The 25,486-nt window shown below is 44.0% G+C and overlaps 2 protein-coding genes across 2 annotated transcripts; both read left to right on the forward strand.

The window, feature by feature from the left end:
* The first annotated feature begins 5,319 nt into the window (after positions 1 to 5,319).
* LOC121600822 (aurora kinase A-A-like) lies at positions 5,320 to 6,487 on the forward strand. Its single transcript, XM_041929593.1, has 2 exons — positions 5,320 to 5,410; positions 5,579 to 6,487. The coding sequence occupies exon 2, from the start codon at positions 6,033 to 6,035 to the stop codon at positions 6,369 to 6,371; it is 339 nt and encodes a 112-aa protein (XP_041785527.1). The 5' UTR covers positions 5,320 to 5,410; positions 5,579 to 6,032; the 3' UTR covers positions 6,372 to 6,487.
* A 14,978-nt stretch (positions 6,488 to 21,465) lies between these two features.
* Positions 21,466 to 24,806, forward strand: LOC121600815. The gene is made up of 3 exons (XM_041929584.1): positions 21,466 to 21,906; positions 22,711 to 24,696; positions 24,756 to 24,806. The coding sequence occupies exons 1-3, from the start codon at positions 21,466 to 21,468 to the stop codon at positions 24,804 to 24,806; spliced, it is 2,478 nt and encodes an 825-aa protein (XP_041785518.1).
* Positions 24,807 to 25,486: the final 680 nt, after the last annotated feature.

The following is a 25,486-nucleotide window of genomic DNA, read 5'->3' on the forward strand; positions in this document are numbered from 1 at the left end:
AACCGGCAACTTACGTGTGTAAATCTGGTTGCCAACTCTACGGTTAAGAGATAAGAATTACTTTGCGGAACTAAGGCGCTTTTTAGCAAGCACACGGTACTCTTTGGAACCTTGCGGCTGATTATCACTATGTGTAGGGTTCATGATAGAACTTTAAGGCTTGTTAAGAATGTGTATCGAACTTTGCGGAACTTAATAGCTTTTTAATGCATGAGATCGGCACGAGGTGGCTCTTGTCAAAGTGTCAAAGGCTGGTGCCTTCTAACATCGCATTGCTGCTGCGCTAGTTAGATAAGTTAAATGAAGAAGTATTATTGAGTGAAGTGATTGTGATTTTTTAGTAGACTATCTAAAATTATATGGAATTCAAGAGTTATTAAAATTTGAAATAAAAAAACATGCATCGTGTAGTTTATTTCATTGATGACGATTTGCTTGGAAATAAAACACAAAGAAAAATAATCCCCGGTATCCTGGCATAAGGAAGCTGCTTAAGCACTGTTTGAAAGACCCACCTGGGATGCCTGCTGCTTAAGCAATTTTGGCTTTTTGGGGTGTATCTCGGGGACCGCCTATATTTGTAGTAGGTGGATGTTTAACAGTCATGTGTACGACCGCCTATCCGGGTAAGTGTTGCATCTTTATTCCAAAATAACGTTGGATTAACCTTCGTTTCTATGACCAAAAATACACCCTCATCTTTATGACCACCTACCCGGGTAGGTAATACATTTTATAATGGAATTTGTATTTTAATTCGTCAAAAAATATTGTATTTAACTTATTCTATGTTGTTGTTGTTTGAACAGTTTATAGAGCCTTTGGCTCCTGTGGAGTTCTTTCGCCTCTTTAACTTATTGTTTGCAGCTATAATAACAATATTTTTTATGTCATAAAATTATGAAGTATGGCTTTTAGTTTCGTAAATTGAATGCACAGCAATTAGTTAAAATGACACTAATACACCGCCATGTCTTCCCGACTGTCGGGACAATCATTTCAATCTATGTGACTTTAGAAGAATATTAGGAGCTAGAAAACTTTTGGAATTGTAGAATACAGCAATTATCCGCAGTACGCGATACTTGATATACGCGAATTCGCAGTACGCGATTCCTCTAAATTTGACAGCTCCATGCCCAAGTGCCACAAATCCACTAAACGACCACTCAACGGCTTCTAAACGACTCAAGTTCTCTACCTAAACGGAATATAGAAAGACTTCGTTTAGCAGACGGCAAACGACTCATTCATTCTAAAAATAGCAAAAAAGCTGGTGGCGCTCTCTGTTGGTGGGATATCCCAACCAGTTGAGCTTCATCGCTTGGAGGAGAGCTTTCTCATTTCCTCTGTACTGTTGTATGGTTTCGCATTGAAGTTATGCATCGCTAGAACTAGAACGGCGATATAATAGTTTAATTACTAAACTCCAATGGAAACCACCAGTACTGAAGCAAGTGGGAATTGAGTTATGGTCGTTGGTGTTGATACCCACGTATCTGACCACACGACCATTAACATAGATTTTTACTCAGAAAGTTATAAGGCTATATAGGTCATGATAAGATGAAACTTGTCGAAGCACATTGCAAGAACAGGATAGCAATATAATGATGAGTTGTAATACGCCATCTATTGATCAAACCAATGAAGCTGTGGAGCTTTCATTTTTTTATATGGATATTCAATTTTCCAGTCGTTTAAGCTTAATCTGTGGCGCTTGGGATGTGTTTTTTGCAATTATTTTAATTCTTTGAAATATTGTATGCTCTTTTTGGACTTCCTTAATGTTCTTAAAGCATTTTGCATTCAATTTGTGCAAAAGTAACCTGGTTTACAACAAACAACATTTATGCATAACTCTGTAGGCGAAAGGCCATGAGAATGACAAAATGCTGACAAATTTTTCAAAACGTGAGCTTTTGTCACTTTTTTGAGCTTTTGTCAACATTTTGTAACCTGGAGCAGCCAGGAAATAAGGTTGACAAAAGTTGAGAAAAAGTGACAAAATTTGACGTTCGCGAAAAAGCGTAAACAAACAGTTATTTGGCGCAGTTGTGATCCATTGCTATGATAATAATGCTACAATGTATGATTATAATTGATTTATGTACCTATTGCGTGCTTCTTAAACAAAATATCGATGATATTCAGATGCTGAAGCTTATTGTCATTCTTGTGTATGTTTTTTTTTGCAGGTGACAAGCAATTTTGACAAAGTCGAAAAAATTTTCAACATTTTTTCACCTCCGTGGCAACGCGCTATGTGGTGATATTTTTCAACCCTCGAACCGGTAGTGTAAACTATTTTTCCATAGGAATCCGCTATACGCGAAAACTCGAGATACGCTATTGTGCTCGGTCCCGTAAGATAGCGTATGTCGGATAATGACTGTATACAAAATCACATCTGTATAATATGCCATTCCTTCGCAGATATCATACCTTTAGTTTAAGTACCGTCTTAACTTATCATTACAAAATTAACGACTAACCGAAATTCGTTTATTGTATGTATAACCTACCCCGGGTAGGTAGTCATAGAAGTAAGGGGTATGAGTTGATTTTATTTTTTAAAGTACATTTAAAACTTTCAAAAATTCTGAAATATTTTTACTACTGTTGGCAACCACCCTGTGCCTGTACCGCTGTACCAAGACAGCTCGCAATGGCAGTTGTATTGTGCTTGTAGAGGTGTGTGTGCGGTGCAGGACACGATCGACAGATCGTTCTACGAGGAGAGATCGTTGACCGTCCGGGCAGAACAGACCACCTTTTTAACCTTTAAGTTGGCAACCGGATACCCGGGTATTTTTTTCAACTTCGAACTGCAATAACTTTTGATTCATTGCTTTTATTGACCTGAAATTTTCCGTAGCCTCCCAACTTTTAATTTATGATTTTTTGGTTTATAAGTTGTAATTTTAAACAGCCTGTAAGTATTTTATTTTGATTTTTTTTAACTTTACCACGTAAGTTGGCAACCAGCATACCCGGGTATTCCATACATTTTGTATGGAGAATTACGTTTCTCTTCTTCCTCTTTTCGTATAGTGCTTAGTTTCGAGTCAAATTCAAGCGATTCCAAATTTCAATTTGAACGTTATTTTTATAATAAAATGAAAACACTTAATGAATAAATGAAATAGAAGAGAATATCAGTTCGGCATTACTTGCTTACAGCATTAAAATATAGAAAGCATTGTTTACCTATGAAAATCGTTAATTTTTTGCATCAAAACGTGTGGAATACCCGGGTATGCCGGTTGCCAACTTACGTGTGTAAATTTGGTTGCCAACTCTACGGTTAACGTGTCATATTATTTGTTATAAATGGTGAAAGATTTTTTAAGGCCCCCCCTATGGCAATCGAAGCAGCCCTGACAAGAAAAACGAGATAGTGTGCGGTTGATCGGTCATGTAATCTGTCAAATATTCAAAAAATAAAGTTTGTTTACATTTTGAACCGAACGATAGCTCTCACGATGTACTACGGCGAATGATTAAAAAAAGGCTACATCGGTGATGAAAATGTTGTGTGTAATGTGTAAAATAAACAGCCGAAAAATTATAATTGGCGGTAGAATCGACTTCGCACGCCTGAAAGCAGTTTAGGGTAAGTAAAGCATAGCCAATAATTGTAATATTAAATCAATTAAAGCGGTGTTTTCTATGCAGCTGTTGTGCAACCGTGTTGAGCCGGTGATCGTTAGAAAGAGGAAAGAAAGAATGCCCGCAATTAAACTACACGATGTTCGATCATGGCAAACAAGGTAAGTTGATAATGAACGTAATTCGCACGGTATCAAAAACTCCTCGAGTCTATTTTTTTATTAACCATTGTTTGTTTTTTTATAGTTACAAAGCATGCAAAGCTCGCTCGCCGTTGGACGCTTGGACAATTCCTTTCTCTGGTGGAAATCTCGATCGTGGTAATGCCGAACGACTAGAAGCCGTATCCGTGGTCCCGCTCCATCTCCTCCGGCGTCATCCAGCACGACGTGCCGATAAAAGTGTGGTACACCTTCTGCCGCGACATGTCTCCATCGGTGGCGAGCCACGCGCTCATCCGCTATATTTAAGGAGCCGTCGTCGCCGGGCAGTATGATGGCCACCTTGATGTCCACGTAAAGGGCAATGCGAAATGTGCACTCAATTGACAAGCGCACAGCAAGATCCAGCAAACGTTACCGACAGTCTTTGTCGCCGTGAAAATGCTTCTAATGCACGGGTGAGTTGGATTATAACTACAAGTATACGTTTTTTTTTTTCTTTAGTTTCAGCTAATGCCAGACGAACGATCGAATGACTGTTGCCTCGGAAGGGAGGTCTCATTGCGGATACTGACTTGGATGTGATGCCACCGAGTCGATTGGTCGCAGTTGGCCCTGGTGTTTTGAATGAAGCGACATCGGAGAAGCTGAATGCTTTGTGGACGTGTTGTGTTGTGTGCAGATCTCGATCGGCGAAGTGCTGTATTGATTTTGTGTAGTGATTGTGTCTATATGTATGTTTTAAGTGTGATTGCATTAGTTTTATGCAACTAAATCATGAGCATCGGTTTCTGTATTGAATACTTCGAAAGTATTTATACAAGTGTACAAAATACAGTGTAAATGTGATGAACTAGTTTCGGTTAAAAGTTGTGAACTTTGTACGTTATAGTAGGTCCTTTGTTTTTGTGTGGTGTGTAAACATTAAGTAAAATTGATACCAGTGCTGGAGTGAATTCTTTGCTGAATAAAATAGTGTACAAATATTGTTTTAAAAAACTGTGTGTTTTGTGTATTTTTCGGAAAAAAATATCACTAAAGTGCAAATAGGTAAGAAATCAGTGATTGCGTTGAAAGGAAATTTCTCAGCTACGATGTTCTCCTTTTTTGTTTTTGGCCCGATGTATTCGCTTCCGCATTCTTCATAATGGGCATATAAATGATTGTTCCTAGGTTCCGCTAACAATGTGTTTTAGACGATGCAGTTGCATAATGTGAACAAAACGATAATGTGTAAATATGATGATGTAATTTCCCTGCCTGGTTGTCTGGCTGGCTGATTGGATGGTAGAATGGCTCACTGGCTGGTTAGTGCTGACTAAAATCGGATGCGCTTGGCCCCTCGCCGGAGTGCCGGGTGCATCATACATTGGTGTTCTGTTGCTAGTGCTCGGCTGAGCAGATATTTTGTAATATTTTATCATCGAAAACCCTCACCACTCATTTCTTTCCTTTTTATGCATTTTATATTTTTCATCAGTAGGAGTATCTCGTTTAATTTATTTATTTATTTATTTATTATTTTTTAGAAATTGAAGTACATAAATCGGTCTATCCGTTTATATCGGTTTCATAAGCCTCTTCAATCGTTTAATGGTCAATCAATCATGGTCAACACTCTTACACTTCTGACGAACGTAACGAACGTATGAACTGAATGAAAAAATATGCTCAGTAATGAATTGTGATATGTTCAAACCCAATTCATAGACAGACCAATTGCATTTGAGTGCAAAAAAAAAAAAAAATACTGCTTATACATTGTTTCATTTTGGTTGTCTCCCTCTCCATCTCTCTCTTGATAGGAATGCCTGGTCGCTAGCTGCAGCTTCCCATCGATGTAGGCACTCGATCTTCGAGGTTTTACTTCACCTGATCTAGCCATCGAACTCGCTGTGCTTCCTTGCTTCTAGTACCGAACTGAGTGCCGCTTTCGAACACCTTGCTGTTGGGGCACGAGTCTGGCATCTTTACAACATGTCCCAGCCATCGCAAACAGATATGTCCGACGCGCCATACGGCTTCAGTAAGCTCGTGGTTGATCATTCGCATCCACACCCCATGCTCGAATGCACCGCTTAAGATGATCCGGAGGATGCGTCGGCCGTCGTGTTTCGCCGCTGTCCTTTGCATGCTATAAAGTAACACACTTATTCATCGCAGCACGAGCGCAACGTGATACATCGTGACATCATCCGGAAAACTTGCAGCTGGGGCACGGTGGTGATCTGAAGATAGTCGATTTCGGTTGGTCCGTGTATGCGCCGACCTTGTTCCGGTACGACGCTGTGCATTTCGCTCGACTATTTATCGCCCGAGATGGTGCATGGTCAGCCGCACATAAAAACTGTCGATCTATCGAATTTGGGCGTGCTGGCGTACAAGCTGCTGTGCGGTAAGGTCCCGGTTTTGGCGACCACGTATGAGGAAACGTACTATAAAATCATGAAGCTGCAGTTTAAGATGCCGCCAGATATGACGAAGCCGGCGGCCCATCTGATCTCGCGACTGTTCGTTAAGGATCTGGCCAGCCGTATGCCGCTGAAACATGTTGCGTCCATCCCTGGATTCTGCTGCTCGTGCACAAAAAGTAAATAGGAATTGCTGCTACCATGTACCATTTATCGTTATGTTCTCACTAAGTATGTTTATAAGATACCTGTAACTTTTAGTTTTTAAACCCTATCTCTTATAAGAAGTAGTGGTATTTGAATTGAATATGTACAAGGCAAGTGTAATGACAAGTAATGATAATTGTTATTTGTGTGTTCACTCAAATGTTATTATACTTTCTTCATGTTCAACATCTGTTATTATTTCAATTATTAACAATAAAATATGGCAAAATATTTTTTAAGCTATAGATCGTCTTTGTATTGAATGAGTGCAATTGATGGGTTTTGCATTACAGGGTTTCCCACGATTTATTGGTCGGTTCCCATCAATTTTTGGTGGGTTCCCATATTTTGTTGATGCGTTCCCACGATTTTTTGGTCGTTTCCCAGAATTTTTTGGTCCAATTGTATTGATATCCAATCGGAAAATACCAATAAATTATGGGAACGAACCAAAAATCTATGGGATACGACCAAAAAATCGTGGGAACGCACCAAAAAATCATGGGAACTGACCAATAAATCGTGGGAAACCCTGTATGATGATCAAGACCGTGACCAGCCTCTCGGGGTGCCTTTGGTGCCTCAGTTCTGTATAAAGGAGAGCGTAGAAGGGTATGGCTATATTCTTTTCGGCGCTGCCATGCACCTTTCGGTGCAACGATAAGATAGAGTTAATGTTTTTTTGCACCACTGAAGCACACACCAACCAGCACACACCAACCAGTGATTGACTATCCGGTTAGGTGATACGAATAAGTCTTGTAAGCATTTCCACGTTTGTCGGCTGTAGCGGAAATAAAGCACAACAATTATTTATTTGTTACGATATACATAGGAAGAAAGTGCAACGCTGTGCGGTCCCGTGATACAGTCATCAATTCGTACGACCTAATAACATGCCTGTCATGGGTTCAAACCTCGTACGGTCCGTCCCCCCGTAGCAAGGATCAACTATCCGGCTGCGTGGTACCAAATCAGTTTCGAAAGCCTGTACAGGTCGACATGTTCGCGTCGTTAAGCCAAAAAGAAAGAAAGTGCTGCGTTGTCGTGATGGATACGGTAAAAGTGCTTCCGTCTTAACAGAAGGTGTTCTATCATCTACCAAAATTGTTGTGTGAGAAATGGAACTAGCTTGCAAAAGTTTCTGATTCATGAAAAAAAAATCAAAATAGTTAGGTGTTTTTACTTCTCTTTTTCCATTTTGGACATAACTGTTGCCACTAATGGTATGCCTGTACCACTAAATGATTTATCAATGTAATTAAGCTATTGATTACCCACATCAGGATAGTCAGTCCTATGTATGAGGGGGGCGGTCCATACGGGACTTGAGCCCATGACGAGCATGTTGTTTGGAAAACTAGTTTAGTGCATAACAATCAACTTATTTTCCTTCATTGAAGAACAGAGAAGCTGTTGTGGTCCGATCGAACTTAGCCATTCTGTCCATCTGGGTGTGCCACTCAGCGATAGCAGTCGACGGCTTCCGTATGATGTGTGCGTGGAAGGATGTGCGTGAGTTACAGGTCGCTGACCAGACGATTGAGAGAGAAATAGTGCAAAAAAGAGGGAGATCTAACCTGCAGCGCACATGTAGTGAGTATTCTCATTCGTGCGGCTGAGCTAAGGCAAATAGGACAAACGGGCCCGTGCTATTCATTTATAATTAGGGAATAAAGGATTTTATATGTTTGTGTCAATGCAAAGTAATCGTCTTCATCATTGTAGTTAACGTCCATGCATCCGACATCAAAGAAGCCAAAGCAATCAGAAACCGATTGAAGATTTTAAAGCTCGCAGGCCACAGCGGGCATTAAGCACTGTTGTGGAAGGTCAGTGTTTTACGAACAAGAGCCCAACTGAATAGGAAAGGACTGTTCGAAGGGCAGTGGTTAGTACCAACATGTGATCGTCCTGATGATAGTTTTAAGAGTGTGTTCCTTTAGTCAAATAATTATTGTTTAAAATACGGTCGAGTAAAATACGTATGTTTGTCAATGATAATAAAGGTCAAGGCTAAGTATGTAGAGAGAAAAAATAAATAAATAAATAAAAATAAAACACAGTCCCCCGATCCTGTTAGTATACGATCGTCAGCAATTGACGTCGCATTCCAGCTAGCACCACGAGGAGGTAGGATTCGGAGTTCCAAGATAGCGGTTGCATAATAATACATCCGCTTCCTGGCATTAGCTAGCCAGCTGGAAAGAGCTCGATGAATTTAAAGTGTTTAAAAATACGAATAACAATATGTTAATACTTACTCAAACTCCTGAACTGATTGGATGGCACGCAAGATGGTAATGAAATTGTTGGGCTGGGCTCGCTTAAGCTGGTACTCGCGTATATATTCTATTAATGCTCCCCGGTTTGTGCCTTTAGATCTTAAAAAGGGCTTGACCCAGCGCCATAAATTCTCGATGGTCTGTGTGTGTACTAATGGATCGCTTGGGTCGACAAAATTTTCGGAATGGTTTATCATCTCGTGCTCATACCCTTTTCCGTCTAATCCGATGTAGGCACGCCAACCATCCGTCACAATTGTCGTTCCGGGGGCCACATTGTTCATTATAATGCCCTGCAAGTTGCCAGCGTCGCGTTTCTGAACCAGCTCCAGAAAAATCTCTTTTGTCTCCCGACAAATACCACCGACCAGCCAAACCTGGTTGTTGTCCGCGATCCGTCCTCTGTGGTACTTCCGTTTGGTAATGACGGACTCGTCGATCTCCACAGTGAGCCCTTCGCCTCCGATCTGTTGTCGGTGGGTTTCCACATATTCAACGCTTATTTCACGGAGTATTTTGAACCATTTTAGAATGGCTGTCTTACCTACAATGAGATAAAAATAAAACAAAACAAAAAATTAATCAAAACCGACTGATTGAAAAAAAAATACTAAAAATAAATTACCGGCTGCACATTCAGCTTCCGCAACCATCCGCGTCGTATTTCGAGACCACTCAGAGGTTATCTCCATCAACTGGGATAGAGACAGCCTCGAATTTTTGAAAATACTATCCGTGCGGACAGTACATTCCCAGCCGGTGCAGCTCGATGTAGGCTTGCAAATCCATTTGCAAGCATTGGAGCGCTTGGTTACCTTCAGCTTCATTTGTCTCTTGCACTTGCTGCATTGTTGCGTTGGCGGCAAGAGTTCCGCTTCCTGCAAAAGACGAACCAACCCTTCCTCATCCGCGGTTAGCTTCTTCAGGTCACTGGAATTTTTGACTGCTGCAAATATATCCATGGTAAATGGTTTGTCCTGAAAATAAAACTTTCAAAAAGAGAGAATCTTTAATCTGTACACCACTTTGTTGATCAAAACATTCAACTACATACGGAGCAATATTTTCCCGCGCGATCTACACTTCCACACATAACCGATTTTACTCATTCGTTAGTACAATACATTTAAACACACTCAACCGATATCGACGATTGATTGTGTGGTTTGTGAAGTAGTGATGTCCTGCTCGACCCGCACCAACCGGATTGGAGACATCCGGAAGCAACTCGGAGTCGTTCGAAACGACCCGTAAGATTCAAGGAGGTTCAGTAGGTGCAACGATTCCGGAAATCTGGTAGGTGCAAGAAAGCAGTCTCGATTCCGACACGTTGGTGCATTTCGGGTCGGGTCAAGGTAGGTTCAATACTCGACCAGCAATCGCTCGCTCGCGGACAACAACCAGGTTTGGCTGGTCGGTGGTATTTGTCGGGAGACAAAAGAGATTTTTCTGGAGCTGGTTCAGAAACGCGACGCTGGCAACTTGCAGGGCATTATAATGAACAATGTGGCCCCCGGAACGACAATTGTGACGGATGGTTGGCGTGCCTACATCGGATTAGACGGAAAAGGGTATGAGCACGAGATGATAAACCATTCCGAAAATTTTGTCGACCCAAGCGATCCATTAGTACACACACAGACCATCGAGAATTTATGGCGCTGGGTCAAGCCCTTTTTAAGATCTAAAGGCACAAACCGGGGAGCATTAATAGAATATATACGCGAGTACCAGCTTAAGCGAGCCCAGCCCAACAATTTCATTACCATCTTGCGTGCCATCCAATCAGTTCAGGAGTTTGAGTAAGTATTAACATATTGTTATTCGTATTTTTAAACACTTTAAATTCATCGAGCTCTTTCCAGCTGGCTAGCTAATGCCAGGAAGCGGATGTATTATTATGCAACCGCTATCTTGGAACTCCGAATCCTACCTCCTCGTGGTGCTAGCTGGAATGCGACGTCAATTGCTGACGATCGTATACTAACAGGATCGGGGGACTGTGTTTTATTTTTATTTATTTATTTATTTTTTCTCTCTACATACTTAGCCTTGACCTTTTATTATCATTGACAAACATACGTATTTTACTCGACCGTATTTTAAACAATAATTATTTGACTAAAGGAACACACTCTTAAAACTATCATCAGGACGATCACATGTTGGTACTAACCACTGCCCTTCGAACAGTCCTTTCCTATTCAGTTGGGCTCTTGTTCGTAAAACACTGACCTTCCACAACAGTGCTTAATGCCCGCTGTGGCCTGCGAGCTTTAAAATCTTCAATCGGTTTCTGATTGCTTTGGCTTCTTTGATGTCGGATGCATGGACGTTAACTACAATGATGAAGACGATTACTTTGCATTGACACAAACATATAAAATCCTTTATTCCCTAATTATAAATGAATAGCACGGGCCCGTTTGTCCTATTTGCCTTAGCTCAGCCGCACGAATGAGAATACTCACTACATGTGCGCTGCAGGTTAGATCTCCCTCTTTTTTGCACTATTTCTCTCTCAATCGTCTGGTCAGCGACCTGTAACTCACGCACATCCTTCCACGCACACATCATACGGAAGCCGTCGACTGCTATCGCTGAGTGGCACACCCAGATGGACAGAATGGCTAAGTTCGATCGGACCACAACAGCTTCTCTGTTCTTCAATGAAGGAAAATAAGTTGATTGTTATGCACTAAACTAGTTTTCCAAACAACATGCTCGTCATGGGCTCAAGTCCCGTATGGACCGCCCCCCTCATACATAGGACTGACTATCCTGATGTGGGTAATCAATAGCTTAATTACATTGATAAATCATTTAGTGGTACAGGCATACCATTAGTGGCAACAGTTATGTCCAAAATGGAAAAAGAGAAGTAAAAACACCTAACTATTTTGATTTTTTTTTTTTCATGAATCAGAAACTTTTGCAAGCTAGTTCCATTTCTCACACAACAATTTTGGTAGATGATAGAACACCTTCTGTTAAGACGGAAGCACTTTTACCGTATCCATCACGACAACGCAGCACTTTCTTTCTTTTTGGCTTAACGACGCGAACATGTCGACCTGTACAGGCTTTCGAAACTGATTTGGTACCACGCAGCCGGATAGTTGATCCTTGCTACGGGGGGACGGACCGTACGAGGTTTGAACCCATGACAGGCATGTTATTAGGTCGTACGAATTGATGACTGTATCACGGGACCGCACAGCGTTGCACTTTCTTCCTATGTATATCGTAACAAATAAATAATTGTTGTGCTTTATTTCCGCTACAGCCGACAAACGTGGAAATGCTTACAAGACTTATTCGTATCACCTAACCGGATAGTCAATCACTGGTTGGTGTGTGCTGGTTGGTGTGTGCTTCAGTGGTGCAAAAAAACATTAACTCTATCTTATCGTTGCACCGAAAGGTGCATGGCAGCGCCGAAAAGAATATAGCCATACCCTTCTACGCTCTCCTTTATACAAAACTGAGGCACCAAAGGCACCCCGAGAGGCTGGTCACGGTCTTGATCATCATAATGCAAAACCCATCAATTGCACTCATTCAATACAAAGACGATCTATAGCTTAAAAAATATTTTGCCATATTTTATTGTTAATAATTGAAATAATAACAGATGTTGAACATGAAGAAAGTATAATAACATTTGAGTGAACACACAAATAACAATTATCATTACTTGTCATTACACTTGCCTTGTACATATTCAATTCAAATACCACTACTTCTTATAAGAGATAGGGTTTAAAAAACTAAAAGTTACAGGTATCTTATAAACATACTTAGTGAGAACATAACGATAAATGGTACATGGTAGCAGCAATTCCTATTTACTTTTTGTGCACGAGCAGCAGAATCCAGGGATGGACGCAACATGTTTCAGCGGCATACGGCTGGCCAGATCCTTAACGAACAGTCGCGAGATCAGATGGGCCGCCGGCTTCGTCATATCTGGCGGCATCTTAAACTGCAGCTTCATGATTTTATAGTACGTTTCCTCATACGTGGTCGCCAAAACCGCGACCTTACCGCACAGCAGCTTGTACGCCAGCACGCCCAAATTCGATAGATCGACAGTTTTTATGTGCGGCTGACCATGCACCATCTCGGGCGATAAATAGTCGAGCGAAATGCACAGCGTCGTACCGGAACAAGGTCGGCGCATACACGGACCAACCGAAATCGACTATCTTCAGATCACCACCGTGCCCCAGCTGCAAGTTTTCCGGATGATGTCACGATGTATCACGTTGCGCTCGTGCTGCGATGAATAAGTGTGTTACTTTATAGCATGCAAAGGACAGCGGCGAAACACGACGGCCGACGCATCCTCCGGATCATCTTAAGCGGTGCATTCGAGCATGGGGTGTGGATGCGAATGATCAACCACGAGCTTACTGAAGCCGTATGGCGCGTCGGACATATCTGTTTGCGATGGCTGGGACATGTTGTAAAGATGCCAGACTCGTGCCCCAACAGCAAGGTGTTCGAAAGCGGCACTCAGTTCGGTACTAGAAGCAAGGAAGCACAGCGAGTTCGATGGCTAGATCAGGTGAAGTAAAACCTCGAAGATCGAGTGCCTACATCGATGGGAAGCTGCAGCTAGCGACCAGGCATTCCTATCAAGAGAGAGATGGAGAGGGAGACAACCAAAATGAAACAATGTATAAGCAGTATTTTTTTTTTTTTGCACTCAAATGCAATTGGTCTGTCTATGAATTGGGTTTGAACATATCACAATTCATTACTGAGCATATTTTTTCATTCAGTTCATACGTTCGTTACGTTCGTCAGAAGTGTAAGAGTGTTGACCATGATTGATTGACCATTAAACGATTGAAGAGGCTTATGAAACCGATATAAACGGATAGACCGATTTATGTACTTCAATTTCTAAAAAATAAATAAATAAATAAATAAATAAATTAAACGAGATACTCCTACTGATGAAAAATATAAAATGCATAAAAAGGAAAGAAATGAGTGGTGAGGGTTTTCGATGATAAAATATTACAAAATATCTGCTCAGCCGAGCACTAGCAACAGAACACCAATGTATGATGCACCCGGCACTCCGGCGAGGGGCCAAGCGCATCCGATTTTAGTCAGCACTAACCAGCCAGTGAGCCATTCTACCATCCAATCAGCCAGCCAGACAACCAGGCAGGGAAATTACATCATCATATTTACACATTATCGTTTTGTTCACATTATGCAACTGCATCGTCTAAAACACATTGTTAGCGGAACCTAGGAACAATCATTTATATGCCCATTATGAAGAATGCGGAAGCGAATACATCGGGCCAAAAACAAAAAAGGAGAACATCGTAGCTGAGAAATTTCCTTTCAACGCAATCACTGATTTCTTACCTATTTGCACTTTAGTGATATTTTTTTCCGAAAAATACACAAAACACACAGTTTTTTAAAACAATATTTGTACACTATTTTATTCAGCAAAGAATTCACTCCAGCACTGGTATCAATTTTACTTAATGTTTACACACCACACAAAAACAAAGGACCTACTATAACGTACAAAGTTCGACACCTTTAAACGAAACTAGTTCATCACATTTACACTGTATTTTGTACACTTGTATAAATACTTTCGAAGTATTCAATACAGAAACCGATGCTCATGATTTAGTTGCATAAAACTAATGCAATCACACTTAAAACATACATATAGACACAATCACTACACAAAATCAATACAGCACTTCGCCGATCGAGATCTGCACACAACACAACACGTCCACAAAGCATTCAGCTTCTCCGATGTCGCTTCATTCAAAGCACCAGGGCCAACTGCGACCAATCGACTCGGTGGCATCACATCCAAGTCAGTATCCGCAATGAGACCTCCCTTCCGAGGCAACAGTCATTCGATCGTTCGTCTGGCATTAGCTGAAACTAAAGAAAGAAAAAAAAACGTATGCTTGTAGTTATAATCCAACTCACCCGTGCATTAGAAGCATTTTCACGGCGACAAAGACTGTCGGTAACGTTTGCTGGATCTTGCTGTGCGCTTGTCAATTGAGTGCACATTTCGCATTGCCCATTACGTGGACATCAAGGTGGCCATCATACTGCCCGGCGACGACGGCTCCTTAAATATAGCGGATGAGCGCGTGGCTCGCCACCGATGGAGACATGTCGCGGCAGAAGGTGTACCACACTTTTATCGGCACGTCGTGCTGGATGACGCCGGAGGAGATGGAGCGGGACCACGGATACGGCTTCTAGTCGTTCGGCATTACCACGATCGAGATTTCCACCAGAGAAAGGAATTGTCCAAGCGTCCAACGGCGAGCGAGCTTTGCATGCTTTGTAACTATAAAAAAACAAACAATGGTTAATAAAAAAATAGACTCGAGGAGTTTTTGATACCGTGCGAATTACGTTCATTATCAACTTACCTTGTTTGCCATGATCGAACATCGTGTAGTTTAATTGCGGGCATTCTTTCTTTCCTCTTTCTAACGATCACCGGCTCAACACGGTTGCACAACAGCTGCATAGAAAACACCGCTTTAATTGATTTAATATTACAATTATTGGCTATGCTTTACTTACCCTAAACTGCTTTCAGGCGTGCGAAGTCGATTCTACCGCCAATTATATTTTTTCGGCTGTTTATTTTACACATTACACACAACATTTTCATCACCGATGTAGCCTTTTTTTAATCATTCGCCGTAGTACATCGTGAGAGCTATCGTTCGGTTCAAAATGTAAACAAACTTTATTTTTTGAATATTTGACAGATTACATGACCGATCAACCGCACACTATCTCGTTTTTCTTGTCAGGGCTGCTTCGATTGCCATAGGGGGGGCCTTAAAAAATCTTTCACCCTTCCTTTTCTCTCCAACGGCAAATTTGTCAAGCAGCTCGTCGAGCTACCCGTCCCTGGCTCCGCCTCATACACTTCGCCTGAGCGGGCTGTCGAAGGTTTAGTTGTGTTGGTGCGTCAGACGGCCAATCGCTGTCAGCCGTCGTCCGTGCTTTTTCCCTCCATAGCGCTATCTCTTTCTCGCGTGTGGTCAATCCTCATGAGTTGCAGTGGCGCTTAAAAAAGCTGTTAACAAACATTGCGGCGAAGAAGTCTAATTTTCACAAATCAAACCGAAAATACGCAATGAGTTCAAACGCTGCCAAGTAAAAATGACTAATGAATCGCTAGCTCACGCTGGAGGATTTGCTGTGCAACGCGCAGAATCCTAATGCGCATTATCACGTTCAGCCCGGCGCTGATTTTAATCAACTTTCCATTCCGCCGGCATCTAGAACGCAAGCTGATTGTGAAACCGGCATACTGGAAAGTTCACTGGCAGTCCCTGGGGCCTGCCATCGAACTGAACGTGCTAATAATTCAACATAACTTTGTAACACTAAGCTTTTGCTTTCGTATGGTGTAGATTACACAAATAGGTTGAGCCGTCTGCGCATAGGTGTGAGTGTGCGTGTAGGTGCAACACTTTCGCCAAATGTGTTTTCTTCCGGAATGTTATGATTCATTGGTCAATGAAAGGAAGGTGTTCGTGACAGTGACGGATTAGGGGAATCGGGGGACCTAAGCGGAAAGGCCCCTGTAAAGGGTAACTGATGACCGGGAGGAGGAGGTAGTGGCACACAGCTGTTGGGAGATTAAACAGTATACTTAAATTGCCGGCGGGAAGGGGGGTGGCCATGGGACCCCTACGATCATCGATAACAGGCCCTAAAATTGTTGCTGGTGGAGGAAGGGGGGCAAATGGTGCTCTTGCAACCGAGCCCCAACAACCATCTTTCCGGGGGCCCTTGTCGTTACTACTCTGTCCACTTGTACAGGGTTTACCTAGCCAATCCGGCATCGTCAAAGCGTTATCGGTCGCCGTACATACTTTTTCGGGCGACGTAAACCCTCAATTGGGCACTGTCATTTCTATTCGGGCCTTGTGAAGTATGAATCGGGCAAAGTACAGAATGAATTGGGCCTACTTTATATTTTGTTGCTTTCTAGCTGTAAAACAATACTTTTTGCGAGTAGTTTAACTGATATGTAAGAAAATTCACTATTGTTAAGTTTAATTACATAAAAAAATATTCAAATTCCTTTTTTAAAATTTTTGATTCAAGTACAATGCAATTTGGATTTATTTATTTTTTTAAATATAATTTGTTTTGTGATTTAATTAGGTAAAAATTTTAAAATAATACATAATAAGTTAAACAACATGCAAAATACGTATTTTTAAACAACTTGATGGATCAAACACACCGGAGTGACCGATTTGACACCTTCAAGAGTAGGACGCTTTCATTCTGTACTTTGCCCGATTCATACTTCACAAGGCTCGAATAGAAATGACAGTGCCCAATTGAGGGTTTACGTCGCCCGAAAAAGTATGTACGGCGACCGATAACGCTTTGACGATGCCGGATTGGCTGGGTAAACCCTGTAACAATACGGCATACTACAGACTACAGATCTTCGGCGACCGCCTAGCCCGCCTACCGTTAGATCCGCCGCTGGTTCATGACGGTGTTTTTTTAATGTGGAGGTGCATCCTTACCCCTGCCTGCACCGGGCAGGAGATAGTGTGGCAGTATGCAAGTTGCCCGCTGGATAGGAGCGGTCCCGCGGCACCGCCATCATTCCGCACATCTCAACAGCATGCCCGTCATGGGCTCTAACCGCGTATGAACCGTCCTCCGTAGCAAGGGCTGACTATCCGGCTACGTGGTACTCAAGTCCTGAAAAGGCCGGCATGATCGCGTAGGCCGTAATAACAATAATAATAATAAGAAGACTTATCATGACAGTCGGGAAGAGTTTGTCTTGACTTTGTTGCTGCCGGGCTACCGCTGTGATGCGACAAATGCACGGAATGCAAACGACCAAAACATTAACCTACCGAGCCGAACCCATTCCAAGGCAGTGCCGGTCGCTCGGCGTCATGATACCGACTCCAAGCCAACAAGCCGCCAGATTCTGGACGGACAGGTGCAGCACCATACGCGCACCGTAATGAACAAATCCAGAATCCTCTTTTGTATGGATTCAATTCAAAATGTTGTTTCCACTTGCATCCGTTAGCAGATTTGGAAAGAAATGTGCAACATATCACATGCACGTTTGCTTCGATCGTTTGTCTTTTTAATGTCCCCAACAGCAGAACCGGTCGCAAAGATGGTAGTGCCAATTCAATGGTAGTATTGTCTCCTAGGTAGCGGTAATCGATCGGGCGGCGTACAGTGCGTTTTCTGAGAATGCATGGAGTGTGTAGACGCAGCCGGTGACAATGCACGCATCAGAATCAAACAGTTTTGGGGTTCCTGCACGCACGCACATACACACACGCGCGTATGCGAGCATGCACCCACAAAAGCGCGTACGCGAGCACGCCCCCCCCCATAACAACCCCCCCCCCCCCCTCCTCACGCATGATCGATTACGGCTACATTATCGGAAGAAAGGCTGGTTCAGCTATCTTGTAGCGCATCCTCATTCAAAGCGCCGGAATGGGTGGGGTATCGCGACATGATAGAGTAGACGGTCATTTTCCCCGCGCTGTATGCCGCGTGTGTATGTCCGTGTGTGTGTCGCGACCCGAAAACTCGAGACAGATTTTGGCACATTAAAAAAAAAAAATTGATTGCCACTATACATCGTGCTACATGATGCTCCCGCTGCGCAAATTCGAGCAGATTTCAGCGCGGAAAATGTACCAAAATCCCCGCTGCGCAAAGCGACGGAACAAATCAAGGCGTTCGGAGAATTTTATCATGCCTTCCTTTTCTCTCTAACGGCAAATTTGTCAAGCAGCCAGTCGAGCTACCCGACCCTGGCTCTGCCTCTTACCCCTCGCCTGTGCGCGCTGTCGAAGGTTTGGATGTGTTAGTGCATCAGACGGCCAATCGCTGTCAGCCGTCGTCCGTGCTTTTTCCCTCCATAGCGCTATCTCTTTCACGCGTGTGGTCAATGGTCGCGAACTGTTGTGGCGCTTAAAAAAACCGTTAACAAACATTGCGGCGAAGAAGTTGCATTTTCACAAATCAAATCAAAAAAGCGCAATGAGTTCAAATGATTCTCCAGCCACGGGACCCCAACGACCATCTTTTCGGGGTCCCTTGTCGCTAATACTCTGTCCACTTGTAAACATACGCCATACTACAGACTAGAGATCTTCGGCGACCGCCTAGTCCGCCTACCGTTAGATCCGCCGCTGGTTCATGACGGTGTTTTTTTTTTGTTGTGGAGGTGCATACTTCCTCCTGCCTGCTGCGTATGCACCGGGCAGGAGACAGTGTGGCAGTGTGCAAGTTGCACGCTGGATAGGAGTGGGCCCGCGGCACCGCCATCATTCCGCACATCTGCATGCCCGTCGTGGGTTCTAACCGCGTATGAACCGTCCGCCGTAGCAAGGGTTGACTATCCGGCTACGTGTACGTCAAGTCATGAAAAGGCCAACATGATCGCGTAGGCCGTAATGACAAGAATAATAATAAAAAAAAGAACTTTGAAGCGCCATCCGTACCGGGGAAGAGTTTATCTTGACTTTGTTGCTGCCGGGTCTGCGGCCGTGGCGCGACAAATGCACGGAATACAATTGACCAAAGGACATGAACCTACCGAGCCTTACCCGTTTCAAGGCAGTGCCGGCCGCACGGCGTCATGATACTGACTCCAAGCCAACAAGCCGCCAGATTCTGGACGGACAGACATTCTCTTTTGTATGAGTTTATTTCATTTTTTGTTTCCACTAGCCTACCTGAATTGAAAAGAAATGTGCTACGTATCACATGCACGTTTGCTTCGATCGTGTGTCTTTTTAACACCCCCAACAGCAGAACCGATCGCAAAGATGGTGGTGCCAATCTAATGGTTGTGTTGTCTCTCAGGTAGCAAGATTGAAAATGCATGGACTTTGTAACCGCTATGGATGAAAATGTACGCATCAGAATCAAACAGATTTGAGGTTTCCGCACGCACGCATACAGACACACACACAAACACGCACGCACACATGCATGAACGCGCGCACGCCAGCACGCACGCACTCACACACACACACACGCACACACGCACACATGAACGTACGCGCACACGCCAGCACGCACCCCCGAAAGCGCGCACGCGAGCGCGCACTCAACACCAATCCCCCCCCCTCCCTTCCGCATGATCGGTTACGGCTACCTTATCGGATTGCTGGTTCAGCTATCTTGCAGCGCATCCTCATCCAAAGCGCCGGGCGAGGATCGCGACATAATATAATGAACGGTCACTTTCCCCGTGCTGTGTGTGTGCGTGTGTCAAGACCCGAAAACTAGAGACATATTTTGGCACATTAAAAAAAATATTGCCACTATACACTGTGCTACATGATGCTTAGATTGTCATTGAAGCATCAAACATGTTCAAATAAAAAAATATTAGATTAGTGTTAGACGTTCTCCTACGCTTGTTTTAAATAGGCTTCTTCACCCTCAATTGGCAGGGGCATCGAATGGTCTCATCAGCAGCGGCGCGAAATAAAATAAACCATCATTACACCGATAACACTTTGAATCCCAATCCAGCTTCTCCCACAGCGTCTCAAGGTCACACACTAATTAATAAATGCTAACACCCACCAATAACAATACACAACCGCAATGCACATAAATGAATCAACGCATACATCACAACACCCAATCAGCGGAAGGCACGGGCAGAAGCGCAAGTTAGGCAAGGCAGGTTGAGGGAGGGAGAAGAAGCGGACGAAAAAATGGACGCCAATAATTTTAAATTTTTTGACCGTTTTTTTTTGCTACACCGCCATAAATAGTTCGTCCATTTCGCCAACAGATGGCGCTAACCCTGCGCAGGAATCGCTGAAGTCCAGCGCGGGAGACCAGCCAAAATCTGCGCTGGCCAGCGCAGATTTTGGTACATTTCCTGCGCTGGAAACTGCTCGAATTTGCGCAGCGGGGATCATATCGTGCTTAACGAAACACGAACATTGTTCGTTCAATTTCGAGTGTTCGGCTCGATCGAGTAGTTTATAAATAACAGTGAATGTCGTAAATAAAGCTCTCTTTCAATTTTGCTACACAACGAATAACTGCTGGTAAATATTAAAGGTTTGAAAGTTACACCGAAACGCGGAAAATAAATTATCCGAAATAGTGGGATTAAACATTGGTGCCGTGACCAGGATTAAGACGAATCTGGTTTTCTGAATCTTAATTATTCTCGCGATAATCACTGTTTTCGCGCGTGTAACTGTGCTTTAGTCGCCTCACAATCGACCAAGTTCACTGTGTCCGCGAAATTTAGCGTTTTTTGTCAAACCGCACTATGACTGCTCCGATAAACGTTTTGTCGTCCAGAAGGATAGTTTTACTAGCAGTATTGGCTAAGCACGAACAATTTTTGGCAGAATTTGACCCGGAACGGGATGCAATCGAAATCAACATTCGCATTGCAAAGGTCCAGAAGCTTTGGATTTTTGATTTGATTTGGAAGCAATTCAGGCCAAATTGGAAGATGCGGCGGCCACCGAGGAAGTGATAAGTCACAATGCCGCGTCACGAGACGATTTTGGCTCGCGTTTGATACGCCTTGAAGCCCATTTAAAGGCTAAACGGGTGCACGCTCCGCGATCCGCAAGCACAACACCAAACACTAACCCGTTGGCAGGGATAAAGCTTCCCACCATCTCACTTCCTGAGTTCGATGGTGATTACATGCAATGGCTCACGTATAGGGACACTTTTGAGGGATTAATTCACGAAAACATGGAACTACCACCGATACAAAAGTTTCATTATTTACGAGCTTCCGTGAAAGGCGAGGCCGCAAAGGTGATCGAAGCAATCACGATCAGCGCAGCCAATTACGAGCTAGCATGGCAAATGCTCACCGAACGATACTCGAATGAGTATTTGTTAAAGAAACGGCATCTTCAAGCGCTTTTTGGTATGGCCACCGTTAAGAAGGAGAGTGCATCAACCCTTCACCATCTTGTGGACGAGTTCGAACGTCACAAGAAAACGCTCAATCATCAAGGCGAAAAAACGGAGGCATGGAGCTGCTTGTTAGAACACTTAATGTGCACAAAATTGCCTACCTCCACATTAAGAGATTGGGAGGAAAATGCCTCAACTAGCCAAAATCCTAGTTACGAAGGATTAATCGCATTTTTACAGCGCCGTATGCGAGTGTTGGAAACCCTACAGGTAAACATTACCGAAGCTCCCCCTACCGTGAACCAAACGCACTACGCACATAAACATGCTCCGCCTATGCGCTTAGCAAGCTTTCCGTCAACATCACACGACACACGCACATGCCCTTTATGCCACTCCGATCACAATTTAACGAAATGCCCCCGTTTCATGCAAATGTCACCGGAGGAACGGTACCGAAACACAATGACACTGAAATTGTGCTTGAATTGCTTGCGCGACAATCACCGTGTGCGTGATTGCTCATCGCAATACAAGTGCAGACACTGCAATTCAACACACCACTCGCTTTTACACTCTTCACAAAATTACGGCACATTTTCCACTGCGAACACGTCAGCTGCGCAAAATGCTTCCGTACGCAACACACACAACACAGACGATCACACGGCAAACACGCAACGCGCTTATGCAGCAGCATTGAGGCAAACTACGGAACAAGTTCTGCTTCAAACTGCACTAGTAAACATTGTTGATGCACATGGCATAATGCATCCTGCACGCGCACTTTTAGATAGTGCCTCCCAGCCAGATTTAATGAGTAGCCGTTTTGCTAACCGGCTAGGTATCAAATCGGGCACGGTCGATATCACGCTGATTGGTGCTGGTCAATCGTCCACCCCGGTGCGGAAATCGATGCGCACCACGGTATCATCCCGAGCGAGCCCTTAAGCGATTAACGTTGAGTTTTTGATAGTCGAGAAGCTTATTGCTGACCTGCCCGCACATGATGTGCCCACCAGCGGCTGGAAATTACCGCCACATATCATATTCGCCGACCCCCATTTCGAGAAGTCGGCACCGATCGACATTATTCTCGGTGCCCGGCACTATCACACGTTCTTTGTAAGCGGGGCGCAATATAAAATGTCATCGAATCTACCAGTCCTGATGGAGAGCGTATTTGGCTGGGTCGTGAGTGGATCAGCATCTACCTCTCAGCCAGCAACATCCAATACTTTTCACACTTCATCCGTGGTGTGTATGGTTTCACTAGAAGAATCAATAGAGCGTTTCTGGAAAGTGGAAGAACTACAGGTTAACGATGGCTATTCTCCTGAGGATCGCAAATGTGAGCAATTTTACAAAGATACAACACAGCGAGATGAAGCTGGTCGTTATATGGTATGCTTACCTAAACAAGCAGACTTCGATGATAAGCTTGGCCTTTCAAAGGCAGCAGCATTAAGGCGATTTAGTTTGTTAGAAAGGAGGTTAGAACGAGATCCAAACGTAAAAGCGGCGTACCATGATTTCATGCGTGAGTATCTGGAGCTTGGGCACATGTCACGCATAAAAAATCCCTCCGACGACGAACGCGCGTATTATCTGCCTCACCATCCCGTGTTCAAAGCCGCTAGCTCCACAACAAAGGTTCGCGTGGTATTTGATGGTTCAGCTAAGACGTCCACCGGCTTTTCGCTAAACGAGGCGTTATGCATCGGCCCTGTCGTGCAGGACGATCTGCTCGACATAATTTTGCGCTTCCGCACATATAAGGTAGCCGTTGTTGGAGATATTGCGAAAATGTATCGACAAGTATTGCTCCATCCTAACGACCGGAAATTTGTACGCATTTGCTTTCGATTTTCGCCTCACTCGCCAATCGAATATTTTGAGCTGAATACGGTTACTTATGGCTTAGCCCCCTCATCATTCTTGGCAACCAGAACATTGCTGCAGCTTGCAAACGATGAGGGCGCCTCTTGTCCCAATGCTGCAGCTGCTTTGAAAACTAACTTCTACGTTGACGATTTCATCGGTGGTGCTGATTCCATCGGAAATGCTCGCCAGTTGCGAATCGAGCTTTCTCAATTGCTCGCCAAAGGCGGCTTCGAGCTGCGAAAGTGGACATCCAATCAGCTCGAGGTGCTCGCCGGTTTAAATGCGGATCAAATCGGCACACAGTCAGCGCGGCAATTCTTACCACACGAGACGGTAAAGGCTCTTGGTGTTTCATGGGAGCCAGAGCATGACGTTTTATCCTTCGAATCCGCAATATCCAGTGATGTGTCCATTCCGACAAAGCGATCCATTCTATCCAACGTAGCTCGCATGTTCGATCCGCTGGGCCTGATCTCCCCGATTGTCATTCGGGCCAAGATGATGATGCAGGAATTATGGTTGCAGAAAGCTGGTTGGGACGAGTATGTTCCAGATACTATCTGTAAGAAATGGAAAACAATACAAGAGGATTGGCAACTCATCTCTGAATTCAAGGTTAGTCGTTATGCGCTTCTACCTGGTGCGCGTATTCAGCTACATACCTTCTGTGATGCATCGGAGGCAGCATATGGAGCCTGCATTTATGCGCGTTGTGAAGGCGAAGGTGGGCAGATTCGCATAACGTTGCTTTCTTCCAAATCGCGTGTGGCACCGCTCAAGCGCGTCACACTACCCCGCCTTGAACTATGCGCTGCTGTATTAGGAGCACACCTGCATCACCGAGTAAAGAAGGCGATGGGGATCAACGTTGCAGAATCTTTCTTTTGGTCGGATTCCACCATCACCTTAACCTGGATCAGCGCCACACCCAACACATGGGCAACGTTTGTGGCTAACCGGGTATCTGAAGTGCAGCATTACTCACACCCGCGGCAGTGGAGACATGTACCCGGCGCGTCTAATCCTGCTGACCTGGGTTCACGAGGCATGTCAGCCGCTGATTTCCTGAAAAGCAAACTGTGGAGCTTCGGTCCGGATTGGCTATCTTTGCCCGCTTCCATCTGGCCCAACTCTAACCCGGAACCAGCCAACGAAACGAATCTAGAGAATCGCCAGGTGAGTGCTGCCGTTGTAAACACAACCACTAATCACCCTTGGTTTGCGTTATGTTCTAGCTACAAGCGATTGCTGCGTATCGTATCATACTGCATTCGCTTCACACGTAACGCTAAGGAAAAGGCACGCACTCAGCGAACAGCAGCACAGCACCCCGCACCTTTAATCGTCACACCCGAGTACATGGAAACAGCAAACACTGTGTTAAGCCGCCTAGCACAGCAGGATGCATTTTCAGCTGAACTCGTGCAGCTCAAAAAGGGAAACGAAGTCATGAGGCAATCACCTTTACGGGCACTAAGTCCATTCCTTGACAAACAAGGGGTTATCCGTGTAGGTGGACGTTTACGGCTATCTCAACTTCCCTACCAAGCTAAGCATCCTGTTTTGCTTCCCAAGAAACATCCGTTCGCGCAATTGATCGCAAAGTATCAACACGAGGAGCTTCGTCATGGAGGAGGAAGGCTGCTTTTATCTCGAATTCGCGAAGAGTTTTGGCCGTTAGATGGAAGGCATCTTGTTAAGCACATTGTGCAGAATTGTTTTCGGTGCATTCGGCAGCGACCGACACTTGAGCAGCAACAACTTGGACAGCTTCCAGCGCAGCGCATCACTCCCAGCCGGCCTTTTAGTGTTACCGGAGTGGATTACGCCGGTCCATTATACCTGAAGCCAGCCCATAAACGAGCCGCCCCGGGAAAATGCTACCTCTGCGTGTTTGTTTGTTTTTCCACTAAGGCCGTACACTTGGTGCTGGTAAGTGATCTAACTACTGCTGGTTTTTTAGCTG

This window comes from Anopheles merus, unplaced genomic scaffold (assembly GCF_017562075.2).
Source record: "Anopheles merus strain MAF unplaced genomic scaffold, AmerM5.1 LNR4000007, whole genome shotgun sequence".
NCBI classification, from domain to species: Eukaryota; Metazoa; Arthropoda; class Insecta; order Diptera; family Culicidae; genus Anopheles; species Anopheles merus.

Excerpts from the sequence above, each read along its gene's own strand:
- LOC121600822 (XM_041929593.1), top strand. The coding sequence starts at position 6,033 with ATGCGCCGACCTTGTTCCGGTACGACGCTGTGCATTTCGCTCGACTAT.
- LOC121600815 (XM_041929584.1), top strand. The coding sequence starts at position 21,466 with ATGGAACTACCACCGATACAAAAGTTTCATTATTTACGAGCTTCCGTG. Across the intron at positions 21,907-22,710 it reads GAGTGTTGGAAACCCTACAG|TCGGCACCGATCGACATTAT; the intron begins GTAAACATTACC and ends CATTTCGAGAAG. Across the intron at positions 24,697-24,755 it reads CGAATCTAGAGAATCGCCAG|CTACAAGCGATTGCTGCGTA; the intron begins GTGAGTGCTGCC and ends GTTATGTTCTAG.